Raw genomic sequence first — 20,904 nt, 5'->3', positions numbered from 1 at the left:
ATCTACAGTATGGAGTTAATGATCTACAGTCCTACAGTATGGTGTTAATGATCTACAGTATGGAGTTAATGATCTACAGTATGGAGTTAATGATCTACAGTATGGAGTTAATTATCTACAGTATGGAGTTAATGATCTACAGTATGGAGTTAATGATCTACAGTCCTACAGTATGGAGTTAATGATCTACAGTATGGAGTTAATGATCTACAGTATGGAGTTAATGATCTACAGTATGGTGTTAATGATCTACAGTATGGAGTTAATGATCTACAGTATGGAGTTAATGATCTACAGTATGGAGTTAATGATCTACAGTATGGTGTTAATGATCTACAGTATGGAGTTAATGATCTACAGTATGGAGTTAATGATCTACAGTCCTACAGTATGGAGTTAATGATCTACAGTATGGTGTTAATGATCTACAGTATGGAGTTAATGATCTACAGTATGGTGTTAATGATCTACAGTATGGTGTTAATGATCTACAGTATGGAGTTAATGATCTACAGTATGGTGTTAATGATCTACAGTATGGAGTTAATGATCTACAGTATGGAGTTAATGATCTACAGTATGGAGTTAATGATCTACAGTATGGAGTTAATGATCTACAGTCCTACAGTATGGAGTTAATGATCTACAGTATGGAGTTAATGATCTACAGTATGGAGTTAATGATCTACAGTATGGAGTTAATGATCTACAGTATGGTGTTAATGATCTACAGTCCTACAGTATGGAGTTAATGATCTACAGTATGGAGTTAATGATCTACAGTATGGAGTTAATGATCTACAGTATGGAGTTAATGATCTACAGTATGGAGTTAATGATCTACAGTATGGAGTTAATGATCTACAGTATGGTGTTAATGATCTACAGTCCTACAGTATGGAGTTAATGATCTACAGTATGGTGTTAATGATCTACAGTATGGAGTTAATGATCTACAGTATGGAGTTAATGATCTACAGTATGGTGTTAATGATCTACAGTATGGTGTTAATGATCTACAGTATGGAGTTAATGATCTACAGTATGGTGTTAATGATCTACAGTCCTACAGTATGGAGTTAATGATCTACAGTATGGTGTTAATGATCTACAGTATGGAGTTAATGATCTACAGTATGGAGTTAATGATCTACAGTATGGAGTTAATGATCTACAGTATGGAGTTAATGATCTACAGTATGGTGTTAATGATCTACAGTATGGTGTTAATGATCTACAGTCCTACAGTATGGAGTTAATGATCTACAGTATGGAGTTAATGATCTACAGTATGGAGTTAATGATCTACAGTATGGAGTTAATGATCTACAGTATGGAGTTAATGATCTACAGTCCTACAGTATGGAGTTAATGATCTACAGTATGGAGTTAATGATCTACAGTATGGAGTTAATGATCTACAGTATGGAGTTAATGATCTACAGTATGGTGTTAATGATCTACAGTATGGAGTTAATGATCTACAGTATGGAGTTAATGATCTATAGTCCTACAGTATGGAGTTAATGATCTACAGTATGGAGTTAATGATCTACAGTATGGAGTTAATGATCTACAGTATGGAGTTAATGATCTACAGTATGGAGTTAATGATCTACAGTATGGAGTTAATGATCTACAGTATGGAGTTAATGATCTACAGTATGGTGTTAATGATCTACAGTATGGAGTTAATGATCTACAGTCCTACAGTATGGAGTTAATGATCTACAGTATGGAGTTAATGATCTACAGTATGGAGTTAATGATCTACAGTATGGAGTTAATGATCTACAGTATGGAGTTAATGATCTACAGTATGGAGTTAATGATCTACAGTATGGAGTTAATGATCTACAGTCCTACAGTATGGAGTTAATGATCTACAGTATGGAGTTAATGATCTACAGTATGGAGTTAATGATCTACAGTATGGAGTTAATGATCTACAGTATGGAGTTAATGATCTACAGTATGGTGTTAATGATCTACAGTATGGAGTTAATGATCTACAGTCCTACAGTATGGAGTTAATGATCTACAGTATGGAGTTAATGATCTACAGTCCTACAGTATGGAGTTAATGATCTACAGTATGGTGTTAATGATCTACTGTCCTACAGTATGGTGTTAATGATCTACAGTATGGAGTTAATGATCTACAGTCCTACAGTATGGAGTTAATGATCTACAGTATGGTGTTAATGATCTACTGTCCTACAGTATGGTGTTAATGATCTACAGTATGGAGTTAATGATCTACAGTATGGAGTTAATGATCTACAGTATGGTGTTAATGATCTACAGTATGGAGTTAATGATCTACAGTATGGAGTTAATGATCTACAGTATGGAGTTAATGATCTACAGTATGGAGTTAATGATCTACAGTATGGAGTTAATGATCTACAGTCCTACAGTATGGAGTTAATGATCTACAGTATGGAGTTAATGATCTACAGTCATACAGTATGGAGTTAATGATCTACAGTATGGAGTTAATGATCTACAGTCCTACAGTATGGAGTTAATGATCTACAGTATGGAGTTAATGATCTACAGTATGGAGTTAATGATCTACAGTATGGTGTTAATGATCTACAGTATGGAGTTAATGATCTACAGTATGGTGTTAATGATCTACAGTATGGAGTTAATGATCTACAGTATGGTGTTAATGATCTACAGTATGGAGTTAATGATCTACAGTCCTACAGTATGGAGTTAATGATCTACAGTATGGAGTTAATGATCTACAGTATGGAGTTAATGATCTACAGTATGGAGTTAATGATCTACAGTATGGTGTTAATGATCTACAGTATGGAGTTAATGATCTACAGTATGGAGTTAATGATCTACAGTATGGAGTTAATGATCTACAGTCCTACAGTATGGAGTTAATGATCTACAGTATGGAGTTAATGATCTACAGTATGGAGTTAATGATCTACAGTATGGAGTTAATGATCTACAGTATGGAGTTAATGATCTACAGTATGGTGTTAATGATCTACAGTATGGTGTTAATGATCTACAGTATGGAGTTAATGATCTACAGTATGGTGTTAATGATCTACAGTATGGAGTTAATGATCTACAGTATGGTGTTAATGATCTACAGTATGGTGTTAATGATCTACTGTCCTACAGTATGGAGTTAATGATCTACAGTATGGTGTTAATGATCTACAGTATGGTGTTAATGATCTACTGTCCTACAGTATGGAGTTAATGATCTACAGTATGGAGTTAATGATCTACAGTATGGAGTTAATGATCTACAGTATGGAGTTAATGATCTACAGTATGGAGTTAATGATCTACAGTATGGTGTTAATGATCTACAGTATGGTGTTAATGATCTACAGTATGGTGTTAATGATCTACAGTCCTACAGTATGGAGTTAATGATCTACAGTATGGAGTTAATGATCTACTGTCCTACAGTATGGAGTTAATGATCTACAGTATGGTGTTAATGATCTACAGTATGGAGTTAATGATCTACAGTATGGTGTTAATGATCTACAGTCCTACAGTATGGAGTTAATGATCTACAGTATGGAGTTAATTATCTACTGTCCTACAGTATGGAGTTAATGATCTACAGTATGGTGTTAATGATCTACAGTATGGTTTTAATGATCTACTGTCCTATAGTATGGAGTTAATGATCTACAGTATGGAGTTAATGATCTACAGTATGGTGTTAATGATCTACAGTCCTACAGTATGGAGTTAATGATCTACAGTATGGAGTTAATGATCTACAGTATGGAGTTAATGATCTACAGTATGGAGTTAATGATCTACAGTATGGTGTTAATGATCTACAGTATGGAGTTAATGATCTACAGTCCTACAGTATGGAGTTAATGATCTACAGTATGGAGTTAATGATCTACAGTATGGAGTTAATGATCTACAGTATGGAGTTAATGATCTACAGTATGGAGTTAATGATCTACAGTCCTACAGTATGGAGTTAATGATCTACAGTATGGAGTTAATGATCTACAGTATGGAGTTAATGATCTACAGTCCTACAGTATGGTGTTAATGATCTACAGTATGGAGTTAATGATCTACAGTATGGAGTTAATGATCTACAGTATGGAGTTAATTATCTACAGTATGGAGTTAATGATCTACAGTATGGAGTTAATGATCTACAGTCCTACAGTATGGAGTTAATGATCTACAGTATGGAGTTAATGATCTACAGTATGGAGTTAATGATCTACAGTATGGTGTTAATGATCTACAGTATGGAGTTAATGATCTACAGTATGGAGTTAATGATCTACAGTATGGAGTTAATGATCTACAGTATGGTGTTAATGATCTACAGTATGGAGTTAATGATCTACAGTATGGAGTTAATGATCTACAGTCCTACAGTATGGAGTTAATGATCTACAGTATGGTGTTAATGATCTACAGTATGGAGTTAATGATCTACAGTATGGTGTTAATGATCTACAGTATGGTGTTAATGATCTACAGTATGGAGTTAATGATCTACAGTATGGTGTTAATGATCTACAGTATGGAGTTAATGATCTACAGTATGGAGTTAATGATCTACAGTATGGAGTTAATGATCTACAGTATGGAGTTAATGATCTACAGTCCTACAGTATGGAGTTAATGATCTACAGTATGGAGTTAATGATCTACAGTATGGAGTTAATGATCTACAGTATGGAGTTAATGATCTACAGTATGGTGTTAATGATCTACAGTCCTACAGTATGGAGTTAATGATCTACAGTATGGAGTTAATGATCTACAGTATGGAGTTAATGATCTACAGTATGGAGTTAATGATCTACAGTATGGAGTTAATGATCTACAGTATGGAGTTAATGATCTACAGTATGGTGTTAATGATCTACAGTCCTACAGTATGGAGTTAATGATCTACAGTATGGTGTTAATGATCTACAGTATGGAGTTAATGATCTACAGTATGGAGTTAATGATCTACAGTATGGTGTTAATGATCTACAGTATGGTGTTAATGATCTACAGTATGGAGTTAATGATCTACAGTATGGTGTTAATGATCTACAGTCCTACAGTATGGAGTTAATGATCTACAGTATGGTGTTAATGATCTACAGTATGGAGTTAATGATCTACAGTATGGAGTTAATGATCTACAGTATGGAGTTAATGATCTACAGTATGGAGTTAATGATCTACAGTATGGAGTTAATGATCTACAGTATGGAGTTAATGATCTACAGTATGGTGTTAATGATCTACAGTATGGAGTTAATGATCTACAGTATGGAGTTAATGATCTACAGTATGGAGTTAATGATCTACAGTATGGTGTTAATGATCTACAGTATGGAGTTAATGATCTACAGTATGGAGTTAATGATCTACAGTATGGAGTTAATGATCTACAGTATGGTGTTAATGATCTACAGTATGGAGTTAATGATCTACAGTATGGAGTTAATGATCTACAGTATGGAGTTAATGATCTACAGTATGGAGTTAATGATCTACAGTCCTACAGTATGGAGTTAATGATCTACAGTATGGAGTTAATGATCTACAGTATGGAGTTAATGATCTACAGTATGGTGTTAATGATCTACAGTATGGAGTTAATGATCTACAGTATGGAGTTAATGATCTACAGTATGGAGTTAATGATCTACAGTATGGAGTTAATGATCTACAGTCCTACAGTATGGAGTTAATGATCTACAGTATGGAGTTAATGATCTACAGTATGGAGTTAATGATCTACAGTATGGAGTTAATGATCTACAGTATGGTGTTAATGATCTACAGTATGGAGTTAATGATCTACAGTATGGAGTTAATGATCTACAGTCCTACAGTATGGAGTTAATGATCTACAGTATGGAGTTAATGATCTACAGTATGGAGTTAATGATCTACAGTATGGAGTTAATGATCTACAGTCCTACAGTATGGAGTTAATGATCTACAGTATGGAGTTAATGATCTACAGTATGGAGTTAATGATCTACAGTATGGAGTTAATGATCTACAGTATGGTGTTAATGATCTACAGTATGGAGTTAATGATCTACAGTATGGAGTTAATGATCTACAGTATGGAGTTAATGATCTACAGTATGGAGTTAATGATCTACAGTATGGAGTTAATGATCTACAGTATGGTGTTAATGATCTACAGTATGGAGTTAATGATCTACAGTATGGAGTTAATGATCTACAGTATGGAGTTAATGATCTACAGTATGGTGTTAATGATCTACAGTATGGTGTTAATGATCTACAGTATGGTGTTAATGATCTACAGTATGGAGTTAATGATCTACAGTATGGAGTTAATGATCTACAGTATGGAGTTAATGATCTACAGTATGGAGTTAATGATCTACAGTATGGAGTTAATGATCTACAGTCCTACAGTATGGAGTTAATGATCTACAGTATGGAGTTAATGATCTACAGTATGGAGTTAATGATCTACAGTATGGAGTTAATGATCTACAGTATGGAGTTAATGATCTACAGTATGGAGTTAATGATCTACAGTATGGTGTTAATGATCTACAGTATGGAGTTAATGATCTACAGTATGGAGTTAATGATCTACAGTATGGAGTTAATGATCTACAGTATGGAGTTAATGATCTACAGTATGGAGTTAATGATCTACAGTATGGAGTTAATGATCTACAGTATGGAGTTAATGATCTACAGTATGGAGTTAATGATCTACAGTATGGTGTTAATGATCTACAGTCCTACAGTATGGCATTTTATGTTAAAAACATACCTCTATACGGGGACATTTATGTTAAAAATATACCTCTATAAGGGGACATTTTATGTTAAAAACATATCTCTATAAGGGGACATTTTATGTTTTAAACATACCTCTATAAGGGGACTTTTTATGTTAAAAACATACCTCTATAAGGGGACGTTTTATGTTGAAAACATACCTCTATAAGGGGACATTTTATGTTGAAACCATACCTCTATACGGGGACATTTTATGTTGAGAACATACCACCGTGAGGGCATTGTTAAAAGCATATAATATCCAAGAATTCAAACACTCAAGTGTTGCAATTAGTGCAGTACAACATCCTACACTCATCAACATCTATATACAGTTCATTAAGGGAACATATACATTTCAGAAAGGTTGGGTTGATGTGCTATATTGAAGGCTTCCAGTAAATCATAATTACTGAAATAACAGGCTCCAAACACCACAACTACTATTTACTAAGGGTACTTCTTCTCTCTGTTTTGGATACACACACACACACACACACACACACACACACACACACACACACACACACACACACACACACACACACACACACACACACACACACATACACACACACACACACACACACACACACACACACACACACACACTCCCTCTCTCTGCACAAAAAACAGGGCAAGATCCTGAACTGCCTCTCCCTGCCCCATCCCAGGGGCTGTCTAATCTCATTGGTTGCCGTCAGGGGGTTTATATTTGCATATTGTGGGTGTGTCCTGACTCAGTGCTGGGATGAATGACTCTTTCAGTTCAGAACAACGACAAGGCAGCAAATGAAACTCTCTGCAGAGACTATGTGCTCTGCCGGCGCTGATCAGCTCAGCAAACAACATGCCTCTGACGCTTTAGCTCCGTCTCTCAGCTCCTGGCTATAGGTGACGCCACACTGAACCAGGCGGATTAAACATGTTCAACAGAAAAGGCACCAGCCTTAGCTCAAGAGGAATAACATGGGTAAGTGGAATATCATTGTAGTCTTGTAGCAGTTAGTCTTTATATAAAAAAAAGAAAGAGAGAAACCTTTTTTTTTTTTTTTTTTTTTTAAACCTCATAGTTCAATAGTTCAATGTCAAATGAGAGTTTGCTGGTGCTTAAGTCACCTGGCAACTTCAACATGTGTTATGTAATTGAATTAATAATAGCATGTATGTTATTTTCAATACATTTTAATGTCTGTGGTTCAAAGCCAAGGCTACGTTCTATGAGTTGTTACTGAAAGAGTTAAAGAGAGGAAACGTGTATTTTAAATAAAAACACACGTGCCTGTTTAGAAACTCTATTTACTCAGTGATTTTTCTTCACTATTGTAGGCTATTGACACCATAATATAACGGTATATGTCGACATGTTTGTTGTCCCCTGAAGCTGATTCTCTCATGTCTGCAACATGTTAAACCCACGTTTCTGTGTTGTGTCTGTGTATTTCAGGGTTTGTGCATACTCCTGCTTTACACCAGCTCTCTCTCCTGTTTTGCTAATTTCAGCCAAGCAAAAGAGCTGGTCTATAAGATAAAAGAGGGATTGCCCTCCGGCACACTCATAGGGTCCGTGGGCTCCGACTTACACTTGGATTTATCCCTTGATCCCCCTGTTTTATTCAATCTGCCCCAGAAGAAGCTTAGTGATCAGTATGTCTCCCTGAACAGCACCACGGGGGAGCTGTTTACATCTGGGAACGAGATCGACAGGGAGACGCTCTGCCCCGACGCCTCAGAGCACAACCAGGGCTGCGTGCTCTCCCTGGACGTCTTCGTTCTACCCCAGCAGTACTTCCAGCTGGTTAAGGTCAAGGTCTTGGTCGAGGACGTTAACGACAATCGGCCGCGTTTCCCGACGGGCGAGATTAGGGTTTCCGTCCCGGAGAACACCCGGGTCAACGCGAGGTTCGCGGTGGAGCAGTCAGCGACAGACCCTGATCTGGGGTTCCACGGGGTCCAGACGTACTGGCTGGTCAGCGACTTCGGGGTGTTCGCCCTGGACGTAGAGGAGAATGAAGGGGGTGAGCTGACCCCCTTCCTCATCGTGACCAATGAGCTGGACCGGGAACGACAGGGGGAGTACGTAACGGATATTATAGCAGAGGACGGCGGGTCACCACCTCTTCTTGGCACCGCCACGTTAAGGATTATAATCACTGATGTCAACGATAACTGTCCTCAGTTCGCAGAGTCACAGGTCAACGTGACGCTGTATGGGAATACGACTAAAGGAGCGCACCTGTCCAGGTTACACGCCTTCGACCCCGACCAGGGCGCCAACGCCGTGATCAGCTATGCGTACAGCGAGCGCGTTCCCCGGGAGACTAGAGCACTTTTCCATCTGGACCGGGTTACCGGGGTGATCAAACTGGCTGGTCAGATCAACACCGTAACCGGAAAGATCTACAAACTCACTGTCCTCGCCAACGGGCCCGGGTGCATCCCTGCCGTCGCCATGGTGACGGTGCACGTGATCCGGGTGGCGTCCGGTCCTCCGGTTATTATGCCGCGCTACATCGCAGCGGAGAAAGACGGCGTGGTCACCATGAAGGAGTCCGAACCGCCGTTATCGCCAATCGCGTTTTTCACCGTGAAGAACACGGACCAGAGAGGACAGAGGACGGAATGCTTGCTGGAAGGATCCGGCCCGTTCAGACTGTCACCTTACAAACTGTTTAAGAACGAGTATCTGTTAGAGACGACGGAGCCGCTGGACTACGAGCAGAGGCAGGAATATGAGCTGACTATAGTGGCCAGGAACCCAAAAGGACTCGACATCAAGGCCTTCGTTAAGATCCTGGTTCTGGATGAGAACGACAACGCGCCTGTCTTCAAACAGGCTCTGTGTGAGGTGAGTGAATAAATGTATGAATGCATGAATGATTGAATGGGTTATGATTAGGTTTAGGGTTTTGGACATTTATTGGACATATTATTTAAAATACAGAGAGTTGTCATAGCCATTTGAGTAAAATAATGCAAATTATAGAGGAAAAAAATATATGTTAAAAATATATAGAGGATTCAAAACAAAAAAAGTCTACCCACGTATTTATTTTTGTATTTACTTATTTATTTCTGTATTTCTGTATTTATTTTTGTATTTACTTATTTATTTCTGTATTTCTGTATTTATTTTTGTATTGACTTATTTATTGATGCATTTACGTATTTATTTTTGTATTTACTTATTTATTTTTGTATTTACTTATTTATTTCTATATTTCTGTATTTCATTTTGTATTTACTTATTTATTGATGCATTTACGTATTTATTTTTGTATTTACTTATTTATTGATGTATTTACATATTTTTTTGTATTTACTTATTTATTGATGTATTTACTTATTGATGTATGACTTATTTGTTTCCTTGTGATCCTTATTATTCTCAGGTCTCTGTGGAGGAGAATAACCCTCCTAACACCTTCCTGACCCAGCTCCAGGCCACAGACCAGGACAGTGAGGGCAGAGGAGAGGTCATCTACCTGCTAGGGTCAGACGCTCCCTCCATTTTTCTCCTGGACAGGCTGACCGGTGTGCTGACCGTGTCCACATCTCTGGACCGCGAAGAGAAGCAGACCTACAGGTCTGTCGCATATTGATGATGTATTGTAATGTATTATGACTGATATTGGATGGATTAAATGAATTATAACTGCCTACAGTGGCGAGAACAAGTATTTGATACACTGCCGATTTTGCAGGTTTTCCTACTTACAAAGCATGTAGAGGTCTGTAATTTTTATCATAGGTACACTTCAACTGTGACAGACGGAATCTAAAACAAAAATCCAGAAAATCACATTGTATGATTTTTAAGTAATAATTTGCATTTTATTGCATGACATAAGTATTTGATACATCAGAAAAGCAGAACTTAATATTTGGTACAGAAACCTTTGTTTGCAATTACAGAGATCATATGTTTCCTGTAGGTCTTGACAAGGTTTGCACACACTGCAGCAGGGATTTTGGCCCACTCCTCCATACAGACCTTCTTCAGATCCTTCAGGTTTCGGGGCTGTCACTGGGCAATACGGACTTTCAGCTCCCTCCAAAGATTTTCTATTGGGTTCAGGTCTGGAGACTGGCTAGGCCACTCCAGGACCTTGAGATGCTTCTTACGGAGCAACTCCTTAGTTGCCCTGGTTGTGTGTTTCGGGTCGTTGTCATGCTGGAAGACCCAGCCACGACCCATCTTCAATGCTCTTACTGAGGGAAGGAGGTTGTTGGCCAAGATCTCGCGATACACATGGCCCCATCCATCCTCCCCTCAATACGGTGCAGTCGTCCTGTCCCCTTTGCAGAAAAGCATCCCCAAAGAATGATGTTTCCACCTCCATGCTTCACGGTTGGGATGGTGTTCTTGGGGTTGTACTCATCCTTCTTCTTCCTCCAAACACGGCGAGTGGAGTTTAGACCAAAAAGCTATATTTTTGTCTCATCAGACCACATGACCTTCTCCCATTCCTCCTCTGGATCATCCAGATGGTCATTGGCAAACTTCAGATGGGCCTGGACATGCGCTGGCTTGAGCAGGGGGACCTTGCGTGCGCTGCAGGATTTTAATCCATGACGGCGTAGTGTGTTACTAATGGTTTTCTTTGAGACTGTGGTCCCAGTTCTCTTCAGGTCATTGATCAGGTCCTGCTGTGTAGTTCTGGGCTGATCCCTTACCTTCCTCATGATCATTGATGCCCCACAAGGTGAGATCTTGCATGGAGCCCCAGACCGAGGGTGATTGACCGTCATCTTGAACTTCTTCCATTTTCTAATAATTGTGCCAACAGTTGTTGCCTTCTCACCAAGTTGCTTGCCTATTGTCCTGTAGCCCATCCCAGCCTTGTGCAGGTCTACAATTTTATCCCTGATGTCCTTACACAGCTCTCTGGTCTTGGTCATTGTGGAGAGGTTGGAGTCTGTTTGATTGAGTGTGTGGACAGGTGTCTTTTATACAGGTAACGAGTTCAAACAGGTGCAGTTAATACAGGTAATGAGTGGAAAACAGGAGGGCTTCTTAAAGAAAATCTAACAGGTCTGTGAGAGCCGGAATTCTTACTGGTTGGTAGGTGATCAAATACTCATGTCATGCAATAAAATGCAAATTAATTACTTAAAAATCATACAATGTGATTTTCTGGATTTTTGTTTTAGATTCCGTCTCTCACAGTTGAAGTGTACCTATGATAAAAATTACAGACCTCTACATGCTTTGTAAGTAGGAAAACCTGCAAAATCGGCAGTGTATCAAATACTTGTTCTCCCCACTGTATATATGTTTATAGTAACAATAATTATTATTTACTTATTTAACTAATATGGTGCTTTTCATTACAGAAAATAATGTCAAAGCGCATTAAAAAGCCTAAATAAACAAACAACAAATTGAAATTGAGATAATGGAGATGAAATATCTCTCTGTCAAATATGACATAAACCTGTTCTTTATAAAGGGTGGCATGAGCACTGCTCAGTAAAGGCTTTATAAATCATATTAATTTGAGGCTTCACAAAGCATTCATAACCTTGTCATGGATCTTGGTAGAGCATTGCAACACCAGGTTAGTGGGGTTCGATTCCCGGGACCACCCCATCTGTAAAGATGTATGTGCGCATGACTAAGTCACTTTGGATAAATGGCATATATTATATTACTCTAAACCCTTTCTAGGATGGCTCAACCTCTTTCCCTCTTGGGCGCACAGCCAATATTGGACCTGATCTCAACATCCCCAAAAATTCTCTGTTGCAGTATGACACACTCTAAAGTGCAGTCCTGCACAGTAGAACACGTTGGTAGGTCCTTTCAAATCTGTATGAATCAGGGAAATCTGTATTTCCCCCCCCCCCCCCATATTCCGTTTGCTCGGTTTAGTTTTTCCAGGTTTCAGATTTCCCCGTTTTTTTTTTCTTCTGGTTTTCCCCCAGTTTTTACAAGATACTTTATTGCCATACCAACCAGGGTTGGTGGTATGTGTTTACGGTACAGCGTGGTAGATATGAAGGTTGGTGGTATGTGTTTAAGATACAGCATGGTAGATCTGAAGGTTGGTGGTATGTGTTTAAGATACAGCATGGTAGATCTGAAGGTTGGTGGTATGTGTTTAAGATACAGCATGGTAGATCTGAAGGTTGGTGGTATGTGTTTAAGATACAGCATGGTAGATCTGAAGGTTGGTGGTATGTGTTTAAGATACAGCATGGTAGATCTGAAGGTTGGTGGTATGTGTTTAAGATACAGCATGGTAGATCTGAAGGTTGGTGGTATGTGTTTACGGTACAGCATGGTAGATCTGAAGGTTGGTGGTATGTGTTTACGGTACAGCATGGTAGATCTGAAGGTTGGTGGTATGTGTTTATGGTACAGCATGGTAGATCTGAAGGTTGGTGGTATCTGTTTACGGTACAGCATGGTAGATTTGAAGGTTGGTGGTATGTGTTTACGGTACAGCGTGGTAGATCTGAAGGTTGGTGGTATGTGTTTAAGATACAGCATGGTAGATCTGAAGGTTGGTGGTATGTGTTTAAGATACAGCATGGTAGATCTGAAGGTTGGTGGTATGTGTTTAAGATACAGCATGGTAGATCTGAAGGTTGGTGGTATGTGTTTATGGTACAGCATGGTAGATCTGAAGGTTGGTGGTATCTGTTTACGGTACAGCATGGTAGATCTGAAGGTTGGTGGTATGTGTTTAAGATACAGCATGGTAGATATGAAGGTTGGTGGTATGTGTTTAAGATACAGCATGGTAGATATGAAGGTTGGTGGTATGTTTCTTTATCTCCACTGTTATCTTCCCTATGTAGTAAAGCTAGTTATTTTCCCTACGTAGTAAAGCTAGTTATTTTCCCTATGTAGTAAAGCTAATTATTTTCCCTACGTAGTAAAGCTAGTTATTTCCCTACGTAGTAAAGCTAGTTATTTTCCCTACGTAGTGAAGCTAGTTATTTCCCCTACGTAGTAAAGCTAGTTATTTTCCCTACGTAGTGAAGCTAGTTATTTTCCCTACATAGTAAAGCTAGTTATTTCCCTACGTAGTAAAGCTAGTTATTTTCCCTACGTAGTAAAGCTAGTTATTTCCCTACGTAGTAAAGCTAGTTATTTTCCCTACGTAGTAAAGCTAGTTATTTTCCCTACGTAGTAAAGCTAGTTATTTCCCTATGTAGTAAAGCTAGTTCTTTCCCTACGTAGTAAAGCTAGTTATTTTCCCTACGTAGTAAAGCTAGTTCTTTCCCTACGTAGTAAAGCTAGTTATTTTGAGAACCAGGGCTTGCTGTTGCCGTATGACATCACAATTTTGGGGGGGATACACGTCTCTACACAGAACTGGATGTATGACGTCACAGTATCTGTGTACTCATCGAGTGAGGTACGTGAGGCTCTGAAGGTATCCCAAATCGTATTCCAAAACAGTCTTTCAGAGTTTTGACGGCATCTGTGTACCATATTTTAACTGTTTTGGACTTTGGTTTAATCATTTAGAGTTTTTGTTTATACTTTGGAATGAGGAGCAGCGTCGCGTGGTCAGATTTTCCCAGCGGAGCTCTAGGGAATGCACGGTAAGCAGATGAGATTGAACTGTAGCAGTGATCCAGAATTGGATCTTCTCTTGTGGGGCATGTCACCAGTTGTTCATAGTTAAGCACAGTGCTATGAAAAAGTATTTGCCCCCTTTCTAATTTTCTCTACTTTTGCATATTTGTGATACTGAATGTTATCAGATCTTCAACCAAAACCTAATACTAGATAAAGGGAACCTAAGTGAACAAATAACACAACAATTGCATATTTATTTCATAAACAAAGTTATGCAACACCCAATTCCCCTGTGTGAAAAAGTAATTGCCCCCTTACACTCAATAACTGGTTGTGCCACCTTTAGCTGCAATGACTCCAACCAAATGCTTCCTGTAGTTGTTGATCAGTCTCTCACGTCGCTGTGGAGGAATTTTGGCCCACTCTTCCATGCAGAACTGCTTTAACTCAGTGACGTGTGGGTTTTCAAGCATGAACTGCTCGTTTCAAGTCCTGCCACAACATCTCAATTGGGATTAGGTCTGGACTTTGACTAGGCCCTTCCAAAACTTCCAATTTGTTGCTTTTTAGCAATTTTCATGTAGACTTGATTGTGTGTTTTGGATCATTGTCTTGCTGCGCTTCAGCTTCAGCTCACAGACAGATGGTCTGACATTCTCCTGTAGAATTCTCTGATACAGAGCAGAATTCATGGTTCCTTCTATTAAGGCAAGTCGTCCAGGTCCTGAGGCAGCAAAGCATCCCCAAACCATCACACCACCACCACCATGCTTGACCTTTGGTATGATGTTCTTACTGTGGAATGCAGTATTTGGTTTTCGCCAGGCATAATGGGACCCCCATCTCATTTTTATTTTATTTTTTTTACATGTTTTGTCATTTAGCAGACGCTCTTATCCAGAGCGACTTACAGTTAGTGAGTGCATACATTATTTTTATTTTATTTTCATACTGGCCCCCCGTGGGAATCGAACCCACAACCCTGGCGTTGCAAACGCCATGCTCTACCAACTGAGCTACATCCCTGCCGGCCATTCCCTCCCCTACCCTGGATGACGCTTGGCCAATTGTGCGCCGCCCCATGGGTCTCCCGGTCGCGGCCGGCTCCGACAGAGTCTCGTCCAAAAAGTTGACTCAAGTTTGCCAAAAAGCACCTGGATGATCATCAAGACTTTTGGAAGAAAGTTCTATGGACAGATGATTCAAAAGTATAACTTTTTGGACGACATGGTTCCAGTAATGCCTGGCGAAAACCAAACTCTGCATTCCACAGTAAGAACATCATACCAAAGGTCAAGCATGGTGGTGGTGTGATGGTTTGGGGATGCTTTGCTGCCTCAGGACCTGGACGACTTGCCTTAATAGAAGGTCAACATACAACACCATTAGTATTAAAGCAGTGATGTGTCAGATAACAACCTTGCCCAACATACATTTACATTTTAGTCATTTAGCAGACACTCTTATCCAGAACGACTTACAGTTAGTGAATGCATACATTATTTTTACATACTGGCCCCCCGTGGGAATCAAACCCACGCTCTACCAACTGAGCTACATCCCTGCCGGCCATTCCCTCCCCTGGGCCAATTGTGCACCGCCCAATGGGTCTCCCGGTCGCGGCCGGCTACGACAGAGCCTGGATTCGAACCAGGATCTCTAGTGGCACAGCTAGCACTGCGATACAGTGCCTTAGACCACTGCGCCACTCGGGAGATATATTTATGTTTGTGTTATGAATGACCAAAGGTTTGTGGCTGATCTTTCAGCGGGAGAGAGGGTGAATGTGTCAAAGACCTGACTGGGTACAGCACCCCACGGTATGGCTTGTTATATTGTGTCAAAGACATGACTGGGCCCAGTACCCCACGGTATGGCTTGTTATATTGTTGTCAAAGACATGACTGGGCCCAGCACCCCACGGTATGGCTTGTTATATTGTGTCAAAGACCTGACTGGGCCCAGTACCCCATGGTATGGCTTGTTATATTGTTGTCAAAGACCTGACTGGACCCAGCACCCCACGGTATGGCTTGTTATATTGTTGTCAAAGCCCTGACTGGACCCAGCACCCCACGGTATGGCTTGTTTTGTTGTTGTCAAAGACCTGACTGGACCCAGTACCCCACGGTATGGCTTGTTATATTGTTATCAAAGACCTGACTGGGCCCAGTACCCCACGGTATGGCTTGTTATATTGTTATCAAAGACCTGACTGGGCCCAGTACCCCACGGTATGGCTTGTTATATTGTTCTGTTTGTGTACTGACTGAGGAACATGTAACTTGGTTTCAGAAGAAAGCCACTTTTAATTTCCTTACGTTGGGGGCTGTCATCAAGGTCGTTGGGGGCTGTCATCAAGGTCATTGGGGGCTGTCATCAAGGTCATTGTAATGTGACTAACATGACTTCTCTTTAGAGCATGTGTCATCCTGCAGCACAACATGTTATAACACACTTATGAACCATTTATAAAGCATGACATACGATTATAGATGCTTTGTAACACATTTATGAACCATTTATAAAGCATGACATACGATTATAGATGCTTTGTAACACATTTATGAACCCTTATAAAGCATGACATACGATTATAGATGCTTTGTAACACATTTATGAACCCTTTATAAAGCATGACATACGATTATAGATGCTTTGTAACACACTTATGTACCCTTTATAAAGCATGACATACGATTATAGATGCTTTGTAACACATGTATGTAGTGCTTAGGCAGGCATTATGAAGGTTTTATGAAGCCTTTATAAGCTGAACGTCATTTAAAGCAGGGCCGATGTATGGATGACACAATGTATAATAACTGCCTATGGATGTTCATGGTGTACCAAAACTCTCACTAAATTGTTTTTTTTTTAAATCTGCAATACGTTTTGTCAAATTGTTGTTGTAATATTGTATAGTTTCTAAACTCTAAACTGTAACCTCCGCAGGTTCATGGTTCGGGCGGTGGACCGAGGGACCCCCAGGAGAGAGTCTATAGCTACTGTGGTCATCAGTGTGCAGGACCGCAATGACAACAGGTAAGAGACAGGCCAGACACGGAGGAGCTGTCACTTTGTGACAACTGCTGATTTAATTGATTGATTGATTGTTTTTTCGATTGATTGATTGATTTTATTTCTATTTTTTTACCCAACAAGCCCGCGCTTCATCAATAAAGACTTCACATTCTTCGTGCCAGAGAACTTCCCGGGGTTTGGCGAGATCGGTGTTCTCTCGGTGACAGATGCAGACGCGGGCGAGAACGGCTGGGTGGCGCTCTCCATCCTCAACGGCAGCGACGTCTTTGTGATCGACACGGGCCGCGGCGCTCTAAGGGCCCGGACCCCTCTGGACCGGGAGCAGCAGGGGACGTACTACCTCTGGATCGAGGCGGTCGACGGAGGGGAACCTGCGCTCTCCTGCGTCACCATGGTTACTGTCCTCCTCCTTGACGTGAACGATAACCCTCCCGTGGTCTTGTTCCCCCAGTCTAACCAGTCCTACATGCTGGTGTTACCTAGCACCCTCCCAGGGACCTCCATCACGGAGGTGTACGCCGTGGATAAAGACACAGGGATGAACGCCGTTATCGCCTACAGCATCGTCAAGAGGAAAGGTGGCGAGCCGGGATCGTTCGACATCGACCCGGACACGGGGAATATCACGTTGAAGAGAGAACTGAGCGACCGCGGTCTCTATAGTCTGCTGGTTAAAGTCTCGGACCGCGGTCAGCCTGAACCGCTCCACGCCACGGTCCTGGTCAACCTCTTCGTCAACGAGACGGTTTCTAACGAGAGCTATATCCAGAGTCTTCTCACCAGGGAGGCCGAGATCCAGATCGAGGAGAAGCCGTGGTATGTGGGGAAGCTGACAGAGAGGCCTGGCAGAGAGGAGTTGTTCCCCTGTCAGCCAGTACTCATAGCTCTGTCAGTCACCTGTCTAGGACTACTCAGCATTGTCATCACATTGACTGCTTATATATGCTGCAAGAAACTGAAGAAGCATCAAATGAAAAGACTAGAGGTTGAGATTCCTTTGAAGATGAACGGTGACTCGCAGGAGGTGGGTAGAAAGCTTATGGAAATCTCCAACATTTGATGACGTTGACATCGCAAACGACTTCAAGGCGAAAGACTCCACATCAAAACTGTTCACTGCAACTGTTTATAACAATGTGAATTGTGAAGTGTAGATTTTCATCCTCAAAAGACACAGCCTGCATCCCAAATAGCACCCTATTCCCTATTTAGTGCACTACTTTTAACCATAGTAGTGCACTATAAAGGAAATAGGGTGCCATTTGTGACACAACCTCATTTTTAAAAACGTTTAAAAAATGACCCTATGTGCTGTATATATTGTAGATAATATGAAATGTTTTATAACTTTATAACAAAATCTTTAAATAGATAAATGGCATTTTTATTTTATTTTTTAATGTAAGCCTGAGAAATTACTCCTTAAACTTACAAACATTATTTTATGAATATGAGCGTGGGGGAAAAAGAAAACAACGGGAGAGATTCTATATTTGTTCACAAGGACGTCTGGATCATTGGAAAGGGATGAGGATCAGTGTTGATTGATATAACGATGTTATATTCATACCCTTCGATTGCATTTGGAAAAAAGTGACACATCAAGTGACACATTTACACAAGTCAATTCTAAAAGTTATACATCGTTTAAATACAAATTAGCGACGATCCCGTTGTACTGTAAAGACACACAGAAAACGCGCAGATCTATGTCTCTTTCTCAGAGAGCTTCAGCAGTAAGATTATATCACTTCTGCAGATTACGGAGGTTAAACATGTAAATGCCATCCCACTCTATACACAAGTCGATTCAAATCTGTTCTTTTCCTCAATCTACTGGATTATGTGTGGTGAGATTTTAAATTTTTTATTTTGTTGTCATACGGTTTCAAGAAGCCACCAAGCAAACCCTCTACCAGCCTCCTTGTCTGTATCCCAAATGGCACGCTATTCCTTATATAGTGTCCATAGGGGGCTCTGGTCAAAAGTAGTGCACTATATAGGGAAATAGGGTGTCATTTGGAACGCATCCTTAGCCACCTCCAAGTGAACCTGTCATTACCAAACCCCCTGTGCTCATTGTCTGTCTGTGAAAAGAAATCCATGATTGAATATTAAAAAAAGTGCTTTATTTTCATATTATATTGAATTTTTTGCCTCTGTAATGAAAACGGCCTACACGGAAAGTGCCTTTTATATTAGGATGTAAATTAAAGAAAATGTTTTGATCATAAATAAGAATTTAAGCTGGGGGGAAATTAAATGAAACCCCATTTTAACTCCTGAGCTGACAGATATCCAAAATGAAACAGGCTGTAAGGTTCTGTTGGAATAATATCTTTGATATCTGGTATTTAAGGATCAAACGTCTCAAGATGGTACTGTGGCTATCTAGAAACCACTTTAGATATTGTTTTAATCCTCATCTGTTATCATCGCCCGTATAGAGCAGAGACTGATAAGAGACTGATAAGAGACTACATATAGAGCAGAGACTGATAAGAGACTGATAAGAGATTACATATAGAGCAGAGACTGATAAGAGACTGATAAGAGACTACATATAGAGCAGAGACTGATAAGAGACTGATAAGAGACTACATATAGAGCAGAGACTGATAAGAGACTATATATAGAGCAGAGACTGATAAGAGACTGATAAGAGACTATATATAGAGCAGAGACTGATAAGAGACTATATGTAGAGCGGAGACTGATAAGAGACTATATATAGAGCAGAGACTGATAAGAGACTGATAAGAGACTATATATAGAGCAGAGACTGATAAGAGACTACATATAGAGCAGAGACTGATAAGAGACTACATATAGAGCAGAGACTGATAAGAGACTACATATAGAGCAGAGACTGATAAGAGACTACATATAGAGCAGAGACTGATAAGAGACTGATAAGAGACTATATATAGAGCAGAGACTGATAAGAGACTGATAAGAGACTACATATAGAGCAGAGACTGATAAGAGACTGATAAGAGACTGATAAGAGACTATATATAGAGCAGAGACTGATAAGAGACTACATATAGAGCAGAGACTGATAAGAGACTATATATAGAGCAGAGACTGATAAGAGACTGATAAGAGACTATATATAGAGCAGAGACTGATAAGAGACTGATAAGAGACTATATATAGAGCAGAGACTGATAAGAGACTACATATAGAGCAGAGACTGATAAGAGACTACATATAGAGCAGAGACTGATAAGAGACTACATATAGAGCAGAGACTGATAAGAGACTATATATAGAGCAGAGACTGATAAGAGACTGAAAAGAGACTATATATAGAGCAGAGACTGATAAGAGACTACATATAGAGCAGAGACTGATAAGAGACTACATATAGAGCAGAGACTGATAAGAGACTACATATAGAGCAGAGACTGATAAGAGACTACACATAGAGCAGAGACTGATAAGAGACTGATAAGAGACTACATATAGAGCAGAGACTGATAAGAGACTACATATAGAGCAGAGACTGATAA

At 39.8% G+C, this 20,904-nt stretch overlaps 1 protein-coding gene across 1 annotated transcript; it reads left to right on the top strand.

Moving 5' to 3' along the window:
* Window positions 1-7,732: 7,732 nt before the first annotated feature.
* LOC311125358 (protocadherin-20-like) lies at window positions 7,733-19,523 on the top strand (the record flags this gene model as incomplete). The annotated part of the gene is made up of 5 exons (XM_084199407.1): window positions 7,733-7,780; window positions 8,255-9,655; window positions 10,200-10,393; window positions 17,300-17,389; window positions 17,510-19,523. 5 exons carry the CDS (start codon window positions 7,733-7,735, stop codon window positions 18,447-18,449), a joined length of 2,673 nt encoding a protein of 890 aa, XP_084055533.1. The 3' UTR covers window positions 18,450-19,523.
* Window positions 19,524-20,904: the final 1,381 nt, after the last annotated feature.

This window comes from Coregonus lavaretus (genome assembly GCF_964263955.1).
Source record: "Coregonus lavaretus genome assembly, contig: HAP1_SCAFFOLD_3988, whole genome shotgun sequence".
Classification (NCBI taxonomy): Eukaryota; Metazoa; Chordata; class Actinopteri; order Salmoniformes; family Salmonidae; genus Coregonus; species Coregonus lavaretus.
The sequence above is the reverse complement of the archived record's forward strand: the minus strand, read 5'-3'. Positions and strand labels throughout refer to the sequence as shown.